We start from the raw sequence: 22,592 nt of genomic DNA, 5'->3' as shown, positions 1-22,592 counted from the left end.
CACAGGAACACTCTTCATGTATCCTAAACTTGATTTGTATTGTTCAGGTCACTCAAAATTTTTATTGCCTTCTCATATTTGTGATTGTCTCTGTCTGTAGAGCCTAATTCTGTGTACAGAGTCAGGAGGTTTGTCCAATATGTGTGGATGTAGTTTAGCTTTCTTTCTTCCCTTTGGGTATTAAACCTCTGGAACTGAAGTAATGGGTCTGGGATGAAAAAAATAGCCTTATGTTAATAATGGTCCTTAGAAGAATGGTGTATGGTCTTGCTCTTTATCAGAAGAAAGTAAGTACTCAAGGGTTTATCTGCATGTGTGGAGTGCAATAGAGCAATTGATAATCCAAGTGAGAGCCAGCCCTGGCATATGACCCTGAGGGCTTTGAGTACTTGAATCAGTGAGAAGATTTTATAGCAAAGATTAAATATGAGATTCTTTGAAAGACTCATGTGGCTTTGATCTGTATTCATTAAAATGAAGAGTAGTTAAAATGTAATAAACAGCCTTCCTTTAAAAGAATTTAAAATAATTTGCAGTTCCAGAGAACAGCATGTGTATCAGAGCAAGGCAGTCAAAGAACAGGCACCTGCTTCAGCACCAGATAATGAAATTCCAGCCCAGAGGCAGAGTAAACCAGAGAGGAGGCTTCCCCCTCCCATCCTGAGGTTTTAGAGGATGTAATTCTAGATGTACATTGCTGGAGTGGTTTGTGCTGCACTGTGTGTGGGTCAGGCAGAGCTGTCTGCACTCCCCTTCTCCATCTGCTGCCCTGTGCCAGGCTCGTGCTGCTTTGCAAGCCAGCAGCAGCTTGGGTTCCTGGGGAGGCTGGGGCAGGCTGGGATGTGCCCAGAGCTGGGCACATGGCAGGCGTGTGCAGACTGTCATGCAGGGCATAAAGGTCACAAATATTGTGTTGCTGAACTATTTATAATTCAGTGTTCAGAGGTGTCTTAAGCATCTGGTGCTGGCCACAGCAGCAAGGCTGCAGCTTGGGCTGGGGACAGTGTTTCATGCTGGCACAAAGAATAAAGTGCTCCTGTGACAGTGCTGCATGTGGGTGCCTTTCCAGGCTTGGGTTTTCTATCAGTGATACACTGGAATTGATCAGTTATTGGGGTTTTGTTCTGATGGCATGGACCCTTATCTCTGATTGTAAATGTAAGTGATCTTTAAATCACATTAGTCCTGGTCACGAGGGTGATCACTACAGTTTTGTGTGTGCAACTTTTCAGGGCTGCCCCTGAAGCCTGCAGCTGAGACTAATCATATTAATTGAAGCTAAAATCTGGTTTTGGATACAAGTCTGGCTTTTCATGCAGCCTTCTGAAGCACAATTAGCCAAGCTGCAGCTAAATGCGGAAGAATGAAACTCTACAATTGAAATGCTGTTTAAAACAATGAGCAGTTTGTTGCTGCACTTTTCTGTCCAAAGCTGGTCTTCCATGGCCTCCTCAGCACAGCTTCTGCCCATCGTTTGAGGGGGGAAGCAGCCAGGCCTACTGATCTTGGCAGGTTGGCAGGGACACTTGCATTTTTGTCTAAATCCATTTCCTATTTGTGTTTCCAAGACTCAGCTGGACGGGATGGACATGACAGCTCAGTGGAATTGGCTGCTCAGTGTCAGTTCCCTGCTCCCCTCCCTGTGGCTCACTCCAAGGTGCTGTGCCCTTGTGTAGGGTCCCAGTGGATTTCCAACACTCATTCAGGGGGAAGCTGGGTACCTGTGTACCTCATTTTGTTGTGCCTTATTTTAAACTCTCTTTTGGACACCTCATTGAGGCAGAAACAAGAGCAGCAGATGACAAGTTTGAGGGATGGCTGCCAGGAAAACAATGAAATCCAGCAGAGCTATACCTATGGGGACCATACTGTTTGTGACTCCAGATGTTATGTACAGTTGCAGCCCATCAAGGGGAAATTACAGGATATGATTCCATGAAATGGATTTATTTCAAGTATCCCTCTGTATACAAAAATAACCAAGAAGGTTAATATTAATCTTGCAGTCTTGCACAGACATAACTGACGTCAACAGGAATTTTGTATGCCTGAAGAGGGACTATAAATGCTGACAGGGATCATTTGAGTACAAAGTTAAGGCTTCTGTAAGATTTAGTAACAAATAGCTGGTATTTTAACTGGCCTGATTTAGTATTTACATTTAAAAGAAGGATTTCTGAATTTATCTTCATAAGACTGTACATCAAAGGAAGCTTGTGCTAAGCCCTTTTGGTCAAATAAGGGTTTAATGCAATATCCCCGAGCATGTCAATTAATATTAATTAGACTGAAATAGTAAAGTACCACCTCTACTCAAGATGATCATTAAAGGAAAGAAGTGGCCCTGCACCTTCTGAGAATGGAGGAGAAAGAATAGGAATCTCGTTAATATAAATTACTTTGCATGGTGCATTTTAAAGAATATCTTATTTAATTTTGGGAATGCTGTAGTCATAAAAATTTCTAGATTAACCATGCTGGCTTGTTGGTTTATCATGCAAGACACACTTATCTTTATGCATCTTTATGTAGATATTTACTCTACGACACTGAATCAAATATTCTCTCTGAGAGCTGAGGGTATTTTTAAATACAATATTTTGCAATTTTCCCTTAATTATGCATGTAATCTTCCTCAGAGTAGTTCTGAGATCAGTCCACAGCCATGCACACTGCCTGTAGTTCCAGTCAGCTCCAGGACTGTTGGAGGCACCTCTCAGGGATAGAAGGTTTTAGCAGTGTTTTTATACATGATCTTTATTACTTATTTGCAAGGGATGTTATCCAATGAAGTAAGACAACAGATGGCATTAGATGCTTCTATAGTTATATCTGGTTTCTGTGTGTACTACTACTGATCTTCCCTCTGAAGAAAAACTCCTTACTGGGACAAACATCAACATTATATCTCCTTAATCTTCTTCTTAATGGGCCATTTGCAGCTTGCAAAGATATTTGGGTTGTTTTTTTCATGTAGAAGTTTTATAAATTCATAGAGAATCCCTAACTCCTACCATTGCCCCTAAAGTTTCAAAAAACAGACCAGAAGTTTCACTTTTGAGACATTTTCCAAAGCTTCTTAACTCAAAAAAACCTCTCAACCCTTGGATTTCCTTCAGCTGCACTGGACAGAGCATGGATTTTGTGTTAACGTTCACATATAATTTACAATAGGTTCAGCATGTGGCTCCATAAATGACCATGTCTGACATTACTAGATGGTTTATTTTCCTTAAAGAGTGTCATTAAAAGGTTGTGTGGAGTTTTAAAGTCAATAGGAGAGTTGTGGCTCAAGTCCAGGGCAGTGCTATGAAAATGTATCCCTTCCTGTTTGGTAACTGCTTAGGATCATTTTGATTTTGATTTTTCGGGGCTGTCAGCAAGTTCTGGATTGCAAATCCAAACAACAACTTAATAGAGAATGCAGTGGCTGGTGCTCAGGTAAAACCATTTAATGGCAGAACTATGCTTTGCCTCCACTTCCCAAACAAATATCCTGCACTTCTTTATCAATGTCAGGAGCAATAAGTTTTTAGTAAGACATAGAATTTGGATATGTATTTCTGCAACCTTTGTGTCTGTTAAGAACAAATGCCTACACTTCTCCATTGATTTCTCTTACAACTATGCCTCGAAATAGTGTGTGATATCTCTTAGAAAACATTTATTTTTATTAGTAGTTAATAGTTAAATGCTCAATAGAATTTTATATTTCTATATATGAATACATACTCTCTCCTTATTAGCTCTTATGTTTACCCAAAACATGTTTGTGTTTTATATACCTGTACAGACCTTACTGTTTTCTAATAAACCACCTGAATTTCACGCACAATAAATGCAAGTTTAGAACCCTTGTGTGTGCCCTGGGGACCTACTGTGCACGCCACAGGCTAAGCTGGGAGGTGTAGGAGTTATGGCCCCCAGGACCCACATGCTGGACTGGCTCAGGTCAGAAATCTGGCCAGCACAGTGGGAAAAGCTACACTCCCAAGGTATCACTGATTGCAGGGCCCCATTTTTCAGACCACCCTTTTTCTTTTAGGATGCTGGGACATGGTGCCTCATCCACTGGGTCCCCACCAGGCAGTGTGAGGAAGACACCCAGAGGGACAGGCTGAACACACCCCTGGCAGTGTTTCACCAGAGTCCACTCCAATTCCAAGGCACGTGATGGTTTCTATGTTTCTGTCAATATAACAGCGTGGCATTGACTGTGTGTGCTGCTCTGTGATGCTTGTGGTGGCTCACATTTTGCTAAAGGTCTTTTTAACACTGCATTAAGACACTTTTGGGGGCCCTGTTTGTTCTAATATGAAAGAGGGAGCTGAGAGGAGCAGAGGTCCCATTCCAGAAGCCTCAGCTGGGTGGCTGTGTTAGAGGGAATGTGCCCAGGCTATGAGTGCACCTACTCCAAGTGGGATTTAAGGAGAGACAGGCAGGACTCTCAGCACTGCTGTTGACCACAGTGATGCCAGGATGTAAGGGGATGAGGGAAAGTAATTTGTGCCAACGACTGCTCATCACCTCTGGAAAATAAGACCAAAAATTCAAGGGTAGTTCCAAGAAAAACACTTCCCCTCAAATATACTGTTGACATGAAAACATTACCTGTAAGACATAAAAAGCATTTTAAACTTATTTCTCAATATTCTAGCTAGAAATTGGATTTGTTCACTGTGCTTTGTATATTTTACATCTTGGTCCATGGCAGCTGCTGTTCTAGCCCAAAGCCTGTAAGTTGGCTGCAGCAGCTCATGTTCTCTTTTGACTGTCGGGGGACTCATCACTCGTTATTTAAAGCCTTAATTCTTAACAACACTCTTTTTCCAAAAAGTTATCAAGAGCTTGGCAGGGTCCCTTATTGCTTTCTGCGAGGGAGGGAGAGTGGGAGTTCAGAGCCTTGCTTTGGGTCAGGAGAGAGCCCCAGATGCTGATGCAGAACACATGGCAGGGCAGGCTCTGTCCTGGCTCCGGGCTGCATCCTGTGCTAATGTCACCCTGGCAGAGCCAGGAGACACCGAAAGGCAGGGACAGCCCTGGCTGCTGGAGCTCCTGTGCCTGCACGCACTGGCTGCCCACGGTCATTGATAAAATCTCAGCTCTTTGGTCCCAGTTGAGCGATCTGTTAAAGTAACTGGGGGCGTGTGCATTTCCAGGCTGGTTTGTTTATTGGAAAAGGAGTAAAGGCAGTGAGAGCTGAGTATCTCACTGTCAATAATGCCAGGTAAGCACACACTGCACGGCTCGGTGTTTTGGACAGTTGTACTGCATCTTGGCTTCTGCACTGCATTTAGCAGATCATTAATGCCTCATTATGGCTGGAGCATCTGAAAAAACCCACAAGCTTTCTCTGATGTGCAACTATTCCATAGCTATGCACTGGACTGTTTGTGTTATTGCTGGCCAAAAAGGACACCCGTGCACTTGGGGTTGTGAGGCCGAAACAGTGAAGCATGTGGAAGGGGATCCAGATCCCATTAGTGCATTAGTAGGTTTATAAACTCTAATATTTATTACTAATTGCTTAGAAGAACTTACATCTGAAAGGTGATGTAAGAGGCTGCTGAGATTGGTCTGGGATTAATGAAGAAAATAAATAGCCTCAAAGGTTTTTGTCATCTGCTTTGAAATGTCTGAGCTTCCTTTTGCAGAGTGTAAGCAGGTAAATTTAGGCCATTTTCTGCCTTGCTGCAGTCCTATGGGTCTGTGTGAGGAAGCTGAGAGAAATCACCTGCTGCTCCTGGCCAAGCCTTGGCTTTTTCTCTCCTCCATCATACCCTATCAATATAATGTTCCCATAAGTCTGAAAGGAGAGGATGACTGTGTGTCCCTTGTGACATTTCCCTGCCAGGGTCACCCCCTCAGGCACCAAGGAGACATGTTCCTTAGTTCTTCAGCTGGAAGAAGCAGGAGGTGGTGGTAGACTCAAAAATGCAATGGTCATTTTTGTCCCAGTCGTAGCACAAATCTACCGTTAACAGCCACTGTAGCAAGAAATAGCCTGTGAGTAATTTAGATGCACCCAGTTCCCAGGGAGAATATTTTTGCTTTTGACAGCTCCTCTTCCAGCAGCCACAGAGGCATTTTTGGGTTTGGTCTGTGCATGCAAGGAGAGCAGCTCCAATTAGTCTGCTAGCTTTGCTGAATGAGATTCCTGGAAGTCTAATTGATTTTCCAGAATCAACAGAGGGATTCTCAATGGGCCCTGTAAAGACATCTACAAAAGGATCTGAATGACTTGGGAAAAATGTTTTCTATGCCTCTAAATCACATTGAATCAAATTGAGGAGTAGCTGTGGGCTCATTGGTGTCTAGTGAGAAATCACCTGCTCACTTCACCTGGGCCAGAATTTCATCCTTATGAACGTTTCTTGTTTTCTGCTTTACACCAAAGCTCAGAAGTGAAATCAGGCTAATATCCTGACTCTGATTCAGGGCATATCACCTCTTTAGACCCACCATGCCAATAACTGGAAGACAAAAAAGATCTCCTGGGCACTACTGCCTCTGTTTGAAGTTGATTCCTGTGTCCCTTGTGCTGCATTAACTGAGATTCTTTCTTCAGGTTTTGCCCACATCAAGATGTTGTTCCTGAAAAGCCACGAGTTCCTGCCATGATTGATGGTCCTATTGCTCTTAAAAATAATGACCACAGGGCCTGGGCCAGGGATGGTGACATTATTCTCTGCAGCTCAGGGTAGCTTACTGTTATATCATTCCCCCCACAACAGGCATAAATAGGTCTGTAGGCCAAGTTCACTGCAGATATTCCTCATCATTTACACCATTGTGTTTCCTTTGTCCCAGGTTTTCAGACAATGGAATTGGACTCACTCTGGCAAGGTGATTTCTTAAAATGGGTCTTCTTCCCATTTTTTCCCCCAGTGTAACATGCTCAAGAATGGAAACGGAGACATTCCCCTGCTAATACAGGAGAAAAGCTTATATTTCCTCTCTTGACCACATCAAGTCTTCCCTGGGCAGCCATAAATACAAGGGGAAATTCAGCCTTTCATTCTTTTTGCCTCAGCATGCCTGGGGAATACATCAGAATTGCTGAATATTTCCTGCTGAACAGGAGGTCCTGGACAGGAGGTGCTGATGCTCAAGCACAAAGCTGCCTTGTCACTAACTTACTGCTTTCTAAACATTCTTTAGAGCAGGCTCTTATAGAGGTGCACACACCTTTTTCCAAATTAAGGACACAAATGTTACTGTGTCTGTGGTGTAATTAAAAGTGTTAATTAATTGGTGTGCTGTGCTTATATTTACGTGGTGTTTCTCTGCTTGCAGTGATGGGACTTTCCCAACAGACAATGGCTCCAGCCTGGAGGTTACATATTCCATTTTTGTTGGAGAAAGCAGCAACTTTGGCTCCCAGGGAGGCCAAAACAGCTACTGGGGAAAAGGGGCAAATGGAGAACGCAGAACACTGCCCAGAAACAAGTGAGTTATTCTTCTGCCATTTCTTCTTGGCGTTAGCTTAAGGTGGAAGAAAAGCCCCAGGAATTAATGTGGCTACCAGTGAGTAATTTATACCAGGTGCTTAAATTATTGTTCAGGCCAGAAAAAATAATCATGCAAATAAACTTACTCTTCAGGCCAACAGCTTGAGAGCATTCTTGACTGAATGTGTTTGATTTAGTTTTCTCTTTGGTTTATTAGTCAGTGGAGAATGGATGAGAGAATCTGACTTATGCCAAATGGCTCTTGTGTGGTGCTTCAGTGGTGCAGCATCAAGGTGTTTGTGTTTAAATCTCCTAGGACATTCCCTATCCATGGATTCCAGATTTATGATGGTCTATCAGGATGGCAAGATGCACTTTCAAGAAGTTCCCCCTGACTGTTGACAGATACTCAAGTGCCATCGGGTTTTTCATTATAAACTCCTGGCAGATCAGCCCTCAGAACAATGTGTCACAGATCCTGATGGAGAAAAGTGTAAGTGAGAGAAGCAGAAATGTTTGCTGTTAGATGTGATAGGTTTTGAAGTTTTTAGCAGTGGTGAGAGATCTATCCTAGAGCAAGATTCCCAAGCAGAGGTGTTTGTTACATTGGTGCATGCCTTCAACTAATTTTGAAACCCTTTTCTTCTTAGTAATGAAGGTTATTTATAAACAAGTAAAATTTGATATCTTCTGCCTGGGCAGACATACACAAAGAAATCTGCATTAGAGAAAGGTTTCACCTTGTAATCAGAACACTCAGAACACAGGTCTTAGGTGGTGCAGCACTGCCAGTTGCTGAGGACGTGGTAAGGACCTGGCCTCAGAGGTTGAGAGAGTCACACAGGAGATATCAGGAGCCAATAAGCTGCAAAACAATTCTACAGAAATAGCAAATGCACTGAGAAGCAAAGCCATGACCCAGTTTCTGAGATCAGCTGTGAAATTCCTGTTCACAACAGGGACTTCCCTTGCGCTGTGACAACAGAATGGGGCTCTGTATCTCTGCCTTGGCAGAAGCTGAAGAATGCTGAGCAATTCCAGTCCTTGCCCTGGATTCCTGTAGGGATCATGACCCTGGATACTTGGCTTTGGAAATGATGGATTGCACCTGGCTCTCTCCAGGAATCATGACCTCTGCTTAGCTTTTTTCAAACAAGGTCCATAGTTAGATGTCCATGAACTGTGGTAACTTTGGCTTGAGGTTTGGCTTTACCTTGAGGAAAATTTCCATTGCTCTGAGGTTGACCAATATCTCTCCCTCTGGCAAGCAGAGAGTTGATCTGTCCCCTCTCTGGTACACTTGAGACCAGCAAGGAGGGGGTATTCATGAAAGGATGATGTTGATCACAGTCACTTGACTGCTCCTCTAATGGTCTCTGTGCATTTCCACGAGATCTTAATTGCCTTGGATGCTTTATGGACCTTTGGAACAAGAGTAAGGGGTAATTTGCTGTTCCCTCTTCATGTGTTCCCTTGGGGAAATGGTTATAAGATGGTCATGGGGAACATTAACAAGAAAATCAACATGGAACAGGGGAGGGGAGCTTAGAGAAAAAAAATGTTTGATCAGTGAAGTGGAAGAGAGTGGAAAATTTCCTCCAGTAATGGCTGTAGCACTGTCCACAAGAATGGTTTCAGACAGGTGATATCTGTGCACACTGGCAAAGGGTTGATTATACCTTGAATGGCTGAAAATACAACTCTTTAATACAGTTACAACATTTGAGGCCAATGAGCCTGCTAAATGTACAGCATTGTCTGTTTGAGAGGCAGTTGAGTAGTGCAACACCTTTAGGATCTAGGGTTTTCAAATAAAAATGGTCAGAAGATTTCCTAAATAATTCTGCAAACAAATTAAACAAGTGCAGTGTAAGCCTATTAGGGAAAAAAAAAAAACCAAACCCAAACAAACCCTAATGACATGATCTCAATAACTATTTATTATTTGTATATTTCCAAGAAAATATCAACTTCTGAAATTGCTCCTTTGCCAGTTTAAAAACCATGTATTATTGTAAGCACCTGCATCCTAGCAATTTTCACTTTGATTCTATTTTATCTGGATTGAAGCCAGATGTGATACATCTGATTTTATACTTGTAGAATCACAGTTTATTTTTTGTTGTTGTTGTTGTTGCTCATTGCTATATGGGGTAATATATCTTTGCCTAGTTAAGACAGAGCCTGTCAACCATTTTAATTAATTTTCCATCTCCAGGCTTCTTAGTTTTATTAGCCATTTTATTAGTTTTTAAAGGATGGCTAAGTACTAATTCCCTAAAGTACAATCATTTTACTGTTGTTCTTTAAGAAGAAATTAAACATTACTGCAAGTTGTACATGATGACAAAACTATTAGTCATGCTGAAGGATAATTGCATAATTAATCAGACTAATCAGCAGATTGGTTAGACAATAAAATAATATAGCCAGTCAGATCGTGTTTAATTCCAGCATAAAAATAACAGTGAAGCAGAGCAGAAGACCTAAATATTGCACTCCACACAAAGGATTCTAGCTGTCTATCCACTGACAAAGCTAAATCTCATATCTTATCTATGCATTATCCATTGCAATATTATTGCTGGGCTGGTTTGTTTGTTTTGAGAAGAGTGTTTTAAAAAGTTATTTCAGAGCAGTGGAAGCAGCAGCTGAGGGGTGACTCTGCTCTGCTCTCCAGCATCTCTGTCAGTCAGCAGGACTGCAGAGCCCAAGGACGATGCCCCAGCCAAGAACCAAGCCACATCCACACCCTGGTGCATCACTGCTTCAGAAGACCTGACTTATCTCCTTTTAGCCACAAAACAGCCACCCAGGCACCCCTCTGTCCCCCTGAGGCACAGAGGGAGGTGAGGAGCAGGAGCAAGCAGGACTCCCAAATTGTCCCAGCTCACATCCACTGCTAAAAGTCCCTCTGGTCATTCTGTCCCTGCAGCCAGGAGTTCAGGGTGGATTCCATCCTATCCCACTGCTACCTGTGCCAAACCTACCATGCCTCAGGAGTCCCCGTGCTCTGTGTTGGGTGGGTTTGGGTCCCCAGGGGAGCTCACAGGGGCCAGCAGTGGGCCCTGGCCTTGGACTAGCAGCTGCCATGGGACTGCAGTCTAGCCTAGCTAAAACACAGCCTAGGCTGCACTTCCTAATGTTGACTTTGCTATGTTTAGCCTGTGTTGTTTTAGTGCCGGGTTTCTGTGTCAAAGCACACATTTGCAAACAGCTCATGATGGGAAAAAGAAAAGCAGACAGTTGAAACCTGTTCTTTCCTGAAATAGAGAACAGAAAAAAACCAATCCCAACCTTAAAGAGACTCCTGACCAAAGGGGACTTGGCAGGAAGAGGGTTTGCATCACTCCAGCAGAGTAAAAGCCATGGGGACAGAGACCTTGGGTGGTAAATGAGATAAAAATGGTTTTATTAAAATGATAGCAGTGATACAGGGAGATGTCTTTTGTTGGTAGCTTGTGCAAGCACTTGAATGTTACAAGAAGTTACTAATTATTACAATGATTTCCAGCAGTTTTTTTTTTTTTTTTTTTTTAATATAGAAAGTGCAGTCATCAGGGTTCCCTGCAGGTGTGTTAGGTGCTGCCTTTGGACAGGTTGAGTTAGCACATTCTTAAGAGATTACAAACAGAACACTGTCAGGCTCCAGACAGGTAACTCAAGTATCCTTTATACTGTGTCACTCAGAGGTAGCCACACCTAGTGAGAATTAGGCGTCTGAATGGTGTGGTATCCAGACATGACCTGCCTCTGAACCTTCTTCATTCCCAGCTCCATGTGAACAAACCCGAGGAGCAGAGTCTTTGTTCCTGTGTGCTCACATAGGAAAAATTATACAGTGCCATAGCTGTAATGCAAACTCAGCTGCACTCCCCTCCCACAGTGTACCAAAGTAAGGTAACCTTGAGGCTTACACAAAAATGACACTGCTCATTAAAATTTCCACTCTAATTCTGATTTTCAGACTTGAATGTTAGAGGCAAGAATAAAATTAGCACCCAAACCGTCTGCTGCTGGGTGGAAACACTGTGAGTGTTGATCAAATGTAAGATGTACTGGCTGTGCCTTTGCTTGGCTTGAAGTGCAGTTTGACTTTGTTCTCCTCCCCAGTCTGTTTTCATATGCAACTCCAGAAGTGCCATCCCAAAGTATTTGTAATGGAGTTTTGAGCTGCTGCGCAGTGTTTACATTTTTTAATGTCTCATCTTTTATAAATTAAAATGAAAGGAAAAAAAAAAAAAGAAAATAACAACAAGTTTTGGGATCCTCCTAGGCCAAGTAGCCTCTTGGGGAAAAACTTCCTGTGGTACAGCAAAAGAAGATTTTAAAAACCTCAGAAACGCATCTTAAATTTTCAAGTATCTGAGCCTCCTTTAAAGGAGACTGCCTCAAGTATTTATGAGATTCATACTTAGGCAAGAAGGTGGCAGAAAATGGTTCTCGGCTTTAATTTCATTTTAAAGGAGTAAAGACTTTTATTCTGCAAGTAGTTGTTGCTGCAGGGTTTGGGTTTTTTTTAAGGCGATGGACTTTTCATCCAACTCAGAGTCACAATAACCCTCCTATTCTACTAAGCCCTTCTGTTTATTATTGTTAAAATAAAGCCTTTAAAGCCCTTAAAAAACTTTCAGCCTAATCCTGCTGACCCTAATTCTTACTCATGTGCACAGTGCAATTAAAATGAGTTGGGCTAAATGGAACAAATGACAGTTCTTTGGGTGGGCACGATCCTGTTGTTATTTATGCTGTCTGCTTTTATGTGCATTGCTGCCGGATTCATTCAGAGTGCTTGACCTGGAGTAATTATTTTCTTGATTACTTCGGAACTTAATCTTCACACCCTGTAATAATTTCATCTGCAGACATTAAAATATTCCATGCTTTTTTTGCTGAACATCTGCAGTTTCCTTGTTTTGATGTATTTTCATATCAGGACAGATATTTTTACGTAGCTATGAAAAATCTTGAGAGCAGAGCTATGCACAATGAGGATAATGCTTCTTCCTGTTATTTCTCTTTCCTTAAAAAAATAAAAATCATGGGTTATATTAGAATGTTCATGAGAGACAATTCTGAGAATTTAAAACTTTTATAAGTTTTATGGGATGTTAGGAAGATCAATTATAAAAAATATGGCACTGACAAAACCACTTAAAAGGGACATTGAAAAGATATGAGAAAATTCCACAAATAGCTAGGTTTTTTTTTTTCTTTATTAACAGCTGTGATATTCCTCAGTAAATTTCACAGTTATCCAGTATTTTCCTACACTTTCAGTCATCCTCTTCTTTTGCCACCGTTCAGTTTATTGCTGTGTGATTTCAAGCAACACATGGTGGTGTGGGTGCACTTCAAAGAACCAAAAGTCTAATTTTTGTGGAAATATCTCCTGGGATTAAGAAATGAGAGGGAGAACCAACACAGCTTGCATTCTTTCTAAACAGAGGAGGCAAAACAAAACTTTGCTCAGACAATGGAGCTTCCCAGTTCCAGCCCTATCACTGTCAAAACACTGCAAAGCTGAGTCCTTACTTTGAGCTAAGCAGTAATTTTTCACCTTATTTTCTCCTCTAGGTTGGACTCACACAAAGGGTGAACAATAAATTTGGAATGATTTTGCTGCAAGTTGAAATCAAGTTGGGGGTAAGTTTGGTGTTTTCTTGTTGCAGGCATTTGTCCACACTATCATGGGGCTCTAGTGGATTGTTCTGGTGAATCAGGTTTCAGTAATGGAAGAGGTTACTTCTGTGGTAGATCATACTTGTGTTCAGGGTGGTGAAATGGGTGGTTGAGATGCAAACTCACACCTATTTCTTATTTCCCATGCAGAAATCATAGTTTGAGAGATGGCCTTAAACCTTGCCAGCAGTGAATGCCACAGTCAAACATAGAGTATGCATGTCTCCTTAAGCTAAAAGAGTTGGATGCATTTGCTTTAGTTGCACAGCAGAGAGCAGGAGTTGCTATTTAAGTATCTAAACTCTGGAATTAAAAACCCTGGTGTGTTTTGGCTGGGCAGAAACAGGATTGGGCTCCTATGAAACAGTCCCTTTGAAATAGGGTTTTGTCCTTGGCAGTTAGGTTGGCTCTGGATCACTAGAGAAATAATCATCCCTTCTCTGGCAACCTAACAGTTAAATTCTGAGTTGCAAACAAGTAGGCATTTATATTTTTATTTCTATTAATATCCTCCTGGTTATGGCACTCTACATAGTGAGACAGTTTTTCCACCATAGAGAATTTCCTTGGCTAGGTTTAGGCAAGCATAAACATTTACTTCTCTGGGATCCATTACTTACCAGCATTTTTCAACTAGTAAGCATCCAGCAGGATGAGTAAAGGTCATCTTAAATGCTTCACTTTACGGGTTTTGGGGAGGGAAATATATGAATGTGCAGGGTAGAAGAAATTGGTCTTGTGCTGCAGGGTTTGATTAATTTTGAGGACAACTGAATATTTCAGCCTCACTCTGACTCTCAGCACCCTTTCTAACTGGTGGCTTGTTTGTCTGCTTAATTCTGAGTGTCATACTTCAGAGGAAAAGCCCAAAAGAGTGAATCCAATTATGGAGAAAGATGGTTTGCTTTGATCTTAACAACTTTATGACAAAATCTGTTTTTCTGTTCCTTTTCATGTTGCTCTGGTAGACAAGAACTTGTATTCTCCCCTAGTGCAAGCAGGTGAAAATATCCTTTCAGCTGAAGGAAATAGTGACTCCTGTGTTACTGCTGAATGGAGCCCAAGGCAGTCAGTCTAGGGATGGGCTACTTGGCATGGGAAACTGAGATCCAAGTCCTTCAGCTAACATTGCAGGCAAATCCTTTCTGAGCTAAGTGCCTAGAGTACAGTTAATTCCTTTCTGCTTGGTTTCTTTCATTCCCATTTCATGCCCCTCTTCTCCTGGATGTAATTTGCCCAAGAAAGGAAACGCCTGGGGAAAACCAATTTCTCTGGCATTGTTTCTAGATCCAAAAATCTTGGGGATGGGCTTTCCTGGGGGTGTTTTAATCCAGCAGCTCAGGCTGACATTCCCACCCTCTGTGGCTGGTTTGTGGTCCTTCCTCCTCAGCGTCTCCAAGGAGCATCAAATCTCATTCCCCCTGTGGTGTCCAAGGGCTTCCTTCAGCAAGGAGCACTCAGTAATGCCTCATGGTTTGGGGACCATCTTAAAATCATGCAATTCACTAAGCAAGAACTACCAGGCTTTTAGTTCTCCCTTTTTGATTCTGCAATCTGTAGGTTTGTTGTTGTCCAAACAGGACCAACTCCTTTGCTCTCCAGTGACAGCTGAGACTCCCATGTTGTAATGTAAATAAAGCAAGGCTTATTTAAAGGAGGAACACTAAATAGAGGGAAAGTCACAGGGAAGTCACAAGAGCTGTCAGCACCACATCTTCTGGCAGTCTCTGAGTCACTCAGACTTCACCATTGGGGCACCAAGGTCCTTGGTGTCCCATCAACCTGATTTTCAGCTGTTGCAAAGGCCAATAAAGAAGGAAAAATGTAGGGAGAGGCTTCATCGTTCTCTCCACATAGGTGTGTGAGATTTCCAGTGGCACAGAACTGGAGACTCTTTGACACCTGCAGTACTTGTTACAATGTAAATGAGATTCCTAAACCTTTTTTGATTTATATATAAATTATAAGACAATTGCTTTGGTTCAACTGGGCAGTTGAAGCTGTGCATTTACTGTTTGTCTGCAGATTTCACAGCAGCACATCAGGGGAGCTCCTCTTGTGTGAAACTTCTCTTTTTTGGTATTAGTCTTTATTAAAATAAGCAGAATTTTTGGCAGTATGTGCTGTTTTCTTTTATAAGCTTAAAAGGGTGTTAGACAGTTGTAAGAGACTGCCACAAAGCCAAATTAGTTACAGTTTTGAATTTAAAATAACTGATGCCTTGCAATTCTAAAATACTGTTGGAAATGCTGTTGATTTTACACCTGTTCACTTAGTCACTCCTTAATTACTGTTGGCTGAAATATAAGTGATTCCATTTTTGTTAACTCTGTTCTTGCAGTGAATGTTTGCAATTGGGCTGATCCTTCATCTCTGGGTTTTACATCTTCAGCTGCTTCTGTGGTCTCAGTGTCTCTGTGGCTGGATTTGGTTCTGATGCTCTTAAACGTAAAGCAAGCCAGAGGTACAGGAGGTAGTGAGCAGTGGTTTCCCAGCCACAGGAAATTGTACAGCCCCAGGACATCTGTGGTGCTTGAGTATTATCAGCACCTCACACACTGGGAAGAAGGAAAAACCTGCAAGATGTTTTATAGTTCATGGTGTCTGTATTTGGATAAAGAGATTTAGTTTGGATTTCTGATGCACATCAGTTCAAAATCAAAGTAGTTTTCCTCATGCCAGTGACATCCCAGAATGTCTTAGAGAAAGAAAGCTACATTTTTTTCTTTCTGCAAGAATTTTAAAGCCTTCACTTGGAATTTTCATCGAGAAAATGTTTTTCCCAAAGATACTAACATTTTTTTGAACAGTCAGTCAACCAGAAAGGGAGAAGGTATGTTTTGATCTTTCCTTTTTTGCCCCAGCATGACAGCTGACAGCATGACAGGACAAAAGCAAGAGTAATGAAACAAGAAAGTAAGAAAACCATTCCTGAGAAATCAAGATTGCCATTTCCAATGCTTGGCATGTTGCTTATCTTCATACTTGCTCTCCAGTTGAATAGCAGATCCCTCTGAATTGTAAAGACCTTATCTTCTCAGTTTCACAATCTATTTGGGAAAATTGCCATGTAAGCATGGGGCAATCTGACACATCTCTTCAGCATGAAGTGTCAAGCAGCTAAAATGACAACTATTTCCATTAAACCACCCAAGCAATTAGAAGCCTCACATTTTATGTTTTAACCAGTAGGAGAAGTCCTACCACATTAATTTGTCACCACTTCTCTTCTTTTTTTTAAAGTCTCTTTGTGACCCATTTTCTTTTAGAGATTTTGATAGAAGTAACCAGAAATTATGGAAGTGGTTCTAAGGAAGATGGATTTTTTTATTCTAGAAAGTGGATTAATTTTTCATTCCTGTTGACTTAGTAATGTTCCACATGGGCAAAATGGTCTCCTCACATAGGATCTGGATTTCTTCATCAGGGCTGTAGCCTATTTTAGTAAGAAACATGTTCAAAGATCTGTCAGATATACTGTTGTATTTTTATGGGACTGAAAATCACACTCTTGCTGTTTTGCAGTTCTGGAGAGCATTCACTCAGTGGCCACTGTCACTGTAGGACACCAAATGACACTCTACAAGTAATTTACAAGTTAATTTACAACGTTTCTATAATGCATATGTGGCATTTCCCCTTGTTTTAGTTATCACCATTTCATTCTCCAAACAGCTGTGATCATTATTCTTAATGTCAGACCTGTGACTTGCTCCCTACACACCTGGAGGAAAATGCTACCAACAAATCCCTGACTTCCTTTCCTCATCACCTTATTGACGCATTCTGTAAACTATTCCAGCACTTCTTTGGGTTCATTCATAATAGCAAGCAGCTTAAGCCATGCAAAGCTCTCTCACTCCCTTTTTTTTTTTTTTTTTTTAATCTTTACACAAATAGCTTAAAGCACATAGGAATCTTTTGTTCTTGGTAACCTGTAATCTAGGAATCTTTGGGACTCATTGAATGCATCTCCTTCCTTTCTTGGCTTTTCATTGGTGTATTTAATTTTGTAGTATAAGTGTTCATTCCAACTGGTTTTCATTAGAAAATGCTGTTTGGATTGAGAAAAATTAATACACTAATGGGATTTCAGGTCTGAATGTACCTGATGGATTCCCTGCTCTGACCTCAGCACTACCCCATCCTGATGGGGCCAAGTGAGATTGAAATGAGGGTTATTGTGTTGTGTGTTATTGGCTTTCCAACCATGGTTTGAATTTGAATGAAAAATAGTTTTTTCTTCTTGGTTTCATAGATGAAAAAGGCTTTTTTGTATCAGATTGTTAAATAATTCAGTCTTTCTTGATCCATCAAGAATGAGCAAATGGGTTACTGTCCAGAGATGTTGTTGGGAGTGAATTACTTGATCAATAGTTTCAGTCATCAGGAAAAATTGATGTTAATGTCATTCTGGATCCACTTTAATTTTCCAGTATCTGCAGATACCACTCAGAATAGCTTCTCATCATTGAAGTCTAATGGTGTGAAAGGAGGAGTGGACTGAATATCTGAGAAACTTTCACAACCACTTTTGGACTTCTCCTTTGGCATGAGACCCAAATGTTTAATTTAAGCATTCAGCATGAGGCTGCTGGATCCAGGGGTGAGAGGAAGGGTAGGCAAATGTGGTCCATCTATTGGAGATCCTTAGGAGCTCAAAATCAACACCAGGAGCAGGAACAGCAGCAAGATCTTTCTGAGCATGCAACTGGAGCTAGGCTGAACTCACATGAATCCCTAACTAAAATAAGCCCACATACAAACCAGTGAGAGATAGTTGGTTTTGCAGAGATTTCAGTTTCTGTAGACGAGAGGAGGATAAGCAGATCTGGAGTTGTGAGTGCCCTGCTTTAGCAGGCAGATATCTTGATAGATGGAGTTTTAACCTCTCTGCTAGTCTTGGCTGCACTCGTATCCTTGCAAAATTAAATCTGATAAGAAACTACTGCTTCCATTCAGATCTACCTCAAAGACACAAATTGAGTTTAAAAATAATTTTGATGGATGGATGCTTGTGTAGAAGTTTAGACATTTGTGAGCTACCAGGGATTTCTATGTTGGATGTTTCAAGTTCTTGATGCAAAGAGTGTTATTCTACACTGTAGAAGAGTGAAGGCAGCATGATTATAGATGTCCTCGTTTGTCCTTTGTGCATCTGAAACCCTTAGGGAACATGACAAGCTGCCTGAAACAGCCCTGCATGCAGAGACAGATTTGTATGACTAGCTATGCATCCTCCTTTTGCACTGGAATTTCACATGGTGGAAAGCAGGGCAGTGTCATACATTCAGCCTTCAAACTAATGTTTGCCACATGAATTTGCCTTTGAGTGATGGCAGGGCAGAAAAAGCACACAGCTGGAGTGTGGTTTTGTACTTGGTCTGTAGAGTTGAGCTACAGGTCAGAGGCATCTCCTGGTCCCTGAAAGAAGAGATTTGCTGAAGCCTTGACTTTGGTATTTACTCTATAAGGTCATATAGTCAGGACATCAAGTTTTAGCCCCCAGAATTTCAGCCTAGTCTGCTACTTGAGAGCAAAGATGTGGATTCTATTAGATAACTGGGCCTAGTCCAAAGCCCATTGAAATAACTTCAGTTTTCTGTATTTTCAATGGAATAAGCCTGTTTTTAAAGCACACTTATTTGAATTCATAAAAAGGAGTTACTTTGTGATGCTTCCTTGATTACCCTTCTCCCTAAAGACTTTGAATAGTGAACATTTTTATGGCACTGTATATCTCATATCTCACTTCATGGTGTCCCCATGGATGGCTGCAGATGCTATTTCTGGTTTACCTTTTTATTTGAACTGGAAATGTTTCAGTGACTTTCCAAATGTTCTGAACTCTTCATTGGCAGAAACAATTTACAGGCAATGATGATCAAATGCACATGTTATGGCTGTGCCTGCCTGGTTTAATGGATATGTTTCTCATTTTCCTTTCACCCTCAGCTTCACATCTAGTCCAGATGCCCCAAGAACCTGACCATTCTCACTGCCAGAGCAGCATTCCCTTCCCATCCCATGTGGCTGCCAGGCAGGTACCAACACTGCCAAGCCTGTTGTCATGCTCCAGCAGGATTAAATCCTCCAGTGGAATGGCAGAGTACCTGAAAACATCACCCTGGACCCCAGCAACTTCAACAGGTACTGCCCTATGTTGATAGAAAATGTTCAGTTTTTCAAAGGTCTGGAGCTTCATCATTTTCCCAAAATGTTCATGATAGGTATCAGCAATTTCTGAGAGTGTGGAAGCAAAGTTTTAAAGCTTGACACTAACTGATGCAAAGAGATGCTTCTGCTTTCACTCTATTTCAGCTTTTTTGATGTGCAGAGGTTTCTCTTTCCAGAAAGTTTTGAAATAGAATCCAAGTAAGTCCTGGCCTGCTGTCCCTGAAATCCCTCCAGAAGAGCTCTGGCTCTGGTTCATTTATTTGTACTAGTCACTGCTCACATAATTTATCTCCCATATATATAAAGTGCAGAAATGCATCAGAATGTGCACAAAACTTTGCATCTTCTGTAATCCAAACAGCACTGGAATTATTGTGTCTTTCTAAGTAAAGGTTTAAAATGTTAGGTCTCAGCACAGCAAGATTGCAGGCTGTGCTGTATATATTTCCATGTTTTCTTAACCTTGTATAAAGACAGGGCATATCCATTTCAGATGCTGCTTTTCCCCTTGCAATCTTCTTCATTTTGCTTGATTTAATTTATGGTTTTTAGTGCTGCTCTTAGTTTAGTGAAATTACTTTTGCTTTGCACTGGTTCCACTGCTAGGAGAGTCCTGCAACCCAGTCAGCTCAGCAGGGGTGGGCATTGCCATGGTGCACAGAGGAGATGCTGCAAGGGATGAGCACCACAAGAAAGCCTGGCCATCACCTCAGCTTCTGCAGTTTGTCTGAGTCCTCAGGTATTGTTAAAAACACACTGTGGTAAAAACCCAGAGGTTTGCAAGTGAAACCTGACCTGATTACACACAATAGAGGCCCAGGTTGCCAAAGCAGGTTTGAGATAGTTGGCATGAAAGAAGGCAAAGGCACTGAGGACGTGCAGTGGCATGTTCTGCTGGTAAACCTGGAGGGCTCCCAAGTCCCTCCAGTGTTATCCAAACCCCACACCCATACACTGCTCCTCTGGCAGTGTCCCTGCTGTGGCTTTGGGTAGGATAGTTTTGGCCAAAGCTTGAGCTCTATTGAGTTCCTCTGAACTTTGGAGCTGAAAAAAATCTAAAGATCTTGTCCTTTGATGCCATTAGGAAGGCCCATGGGAATGCACCTGAGAAGGGCAGTGTTTCCTCTTTATACATGCCCATTCCAGAGTGACACACAGCTGGGCCTCTGGATTTACACATGGAGTAGCTGTAAGGCTGTGACTGAGTTGCTGCATGATCAGTGTCTGGACACTCCTGTCACAGGAGAATTGTCAGAATTAAATCACTTTTTTCTGTATTAATACATCTTTGTGCACTTTAAGGAAGAGGGAAACCTACTAGTTGCTCATGGACAACCTGAGTTTTGCAATTATTATCTGTCTTAAATGGTGAGCTCTCTCCTTGCTATTGCAGAGCTAAATCTTCTGCCAAGTCACTGATGGCCAGCTCACACTTGCCAAAGCTTTGGCCCACAAACTTCAAGCGTGAATTTAAATTTGAAGGCAGCACCAGGGCTTTGGTAAAATTGAGCTTTAACTTTAGCTCTTGTTCAAACATCCATTTAACTACATTTTACTATTGGAAACCACAATGTGGTTGTGGCTCCTTTTGTCTTGTACGAAACCAGTTATTTGAACTGGGCAAAGGTTTGTAGAGTTTTCTGATCCAGAAATTGTTGGCAAGGTAGCTGTTTTGAAGAATCATAAGCAAGAAATAAACTGTAACAAAGGAAAACCACAATTCTACTTCATTTCATTTAGAGCATCTTGCTAAGAAATAATTGGGAATGAATTTTGTGGCTGCTCTGTCTACACCTCAAGTATGCTGGATGCTCACTAGTGTGAGACTTAAGGCTGATACAATAGTGAAATCTCCAGACTGCATGGAAAAATATGGAGAAATGAGATTCCCATGGAATAGTGAAGGAATTAAGGAGAAAAAGTGGTTTTAGGAGTTTGAAGGAAGATAAGTGTCTGCCTAAGCAATTTCATGTATGACCTCTACTCAGCATTGTATTCCAATGATTTCTGGAATGAATGAAATCTCAGATTGTGGAGCCCAGAGTAATCAGAGATATAAAACCAGACTTCTACCTGTTTCAAGTGGCTTTATGTTTTATCTGTTCTTTAAAAATTCAAAATACTGCATAATCTTCAAAAAATGTTCTCTTAATATAGCAGCATCGGTGCCAAACACGAGATGCAAATGAAATCACATTTGGATGAACTTTAAGAGCAATCTTCTAGGGTTAATAATGTCAGAAAAGAGTTAAAGTGTTTGCAGTCCTGTCAGTGTGAGCTGATGGATGGCTGTACCCGGGATGCTGCCCCTGCAGCCTGCCCTCACGCTTCCAGAGTGACCTGCACCAGGCTGGCTAAAGGAAGGTCAGAGGGGAAATAAAGAATTTGACAGGGAGATGTGTACCAGGATTTGGATAGCATTAATGCTGGATACTTGCATGATTAACACTTTCCCTGCCTCTGAGGCATGGTAGAAAGAGCCAGTAGATCTTGTGCCAGTCCAGACATCTGTGAGAAGGCTGGAACACCCAGATTCCTGGGGTGGGCAGGAGCTGGTGGGGATGAATTCACATGAATCAGCTGAAATTGGCAGCACTGTGAGCTGTGAATCTTGTCCAGTGAGCTCAGAGGCACCGCTCGGGTGGGTTTGCTCAGCAGAGGAGGACACCACTTACAGCACAGCCAGAGATCTTCATCTTTCTGGTGTGCCCTTCCTTCCTTCCTTCCTTCCTCCCTTTCCTCCCTCTTTCCCTTCCTAGAGTACCTGTGCCTTCCTCCCACTGATTCACACCAAGTTTACAGTAATAATTCCATTTCTTTACTTCCATCAAACTACACTTCCAGTGCTGACTTGCAGCCCAGCGTTGCTCCCAGGCAGAGATGGAGTGGTTTGTGTCTGTCGGGGGCTCTGTGTCTCTCATTGACTGATGGGCAAACATGAAGCCGTGGTGGAGAGCTGCAGGTTGTGTTTTCAGGCTGCTGGGGAACATTGCAGGCTCAGCAGAAATGCCTGATTAAGCTACAGATAAGAGTTGTCTCATGCCTGGGAGTTTCCCTGTGAGGAGGAGCAGGAGGATGGGTATTGATGCTTCTGGAAAGGGGCAGTGCAGGGCAAGTAACTCTGAATGTTTTGGCAGGAGAACAGGAGAGCACAGGCTGGAATTTGAATGCCTAGCAATGAAGCGTGCTCCAGAATCAGTCCAGATCTGCTGAGGGTTTCTTTCAGGGCAGAAAACTCTTATGTTCCTTCAGATACCTTCCCCGTGAGTTTTATCTTTTTGT

At 41.9% G+C, this 22,592-nt stretch overlaps 2 protein-coding genes across 9 annotated transcripts in view; both read left to right on the top strand.

The window, feature by feature from the left end:
• The window catches only part of CEMIP (cell migration inducing hyaluronidase 1), a 101,107-nt gene that overhangs the window by 4,999 nt on the left and 73,516 nt on the right, over positions 1-22,592 (top strand). The window lies entirely within an intron of this gene.
• Positions 1-22,592, top strand: part of LOC144246952 (uncharacterized) — a 42,908-nt gene that overhangs the window by 3,776 nt on the left and 16,540 nt on the right. For 3 of the 7 annotated variants that reach the window (XR_013340673.1, XR_013340676.1, XR_013340677.1), the window contains exons 6-11: positions 4,046-4,166; positions 7,297-7,449; positions 7,768-7,944; positions 13,029-13,097; positions 19,089-19,283; positions 19,917-20,049. Coding sequence is in view for 1 of the 7 variants with exons in the window: in XM_077785913.1 (XP_077642039.1) it covers positions 7,813-7,944; positions 13,029-13,097 (201 nt within the window). In the remaining 6 variants the exon portion in view is untranslated. The remainder of the gene's footprint in view (positions 1-4,045; positions 4,167-7,296; positions 7,450-7,767; positions 7,945-13,028; positions 13,098-19,088; positions 19,284-19,916; positions 20,050-22,592) is intronic. The other 4 variants (XR_013340675.1, XR_013340672.1, XR_013340674.1 and 1 more) reach the window with 2 other exon arrangements.

The sequence above is a fragment of the Lonchura striata genome, chromosome 11 (genome assembly GCF_046129695.1).
Source record: "Lonchura striata isolate bLonStr1 chromosome 11, bLonStr1.mat, whole genome shotgun sequence".
In the NCBI taxonomy this organism is placed as follows: domain Eukaryota; kingdom Metazoa; phylum Chordata; class Aves; order Passeriformes; family Estrildidae; genus Lonchura; species Lonchura striata.
This window is presented reverse-complemented; position numbering and strand designations above follow the sequence as displayed.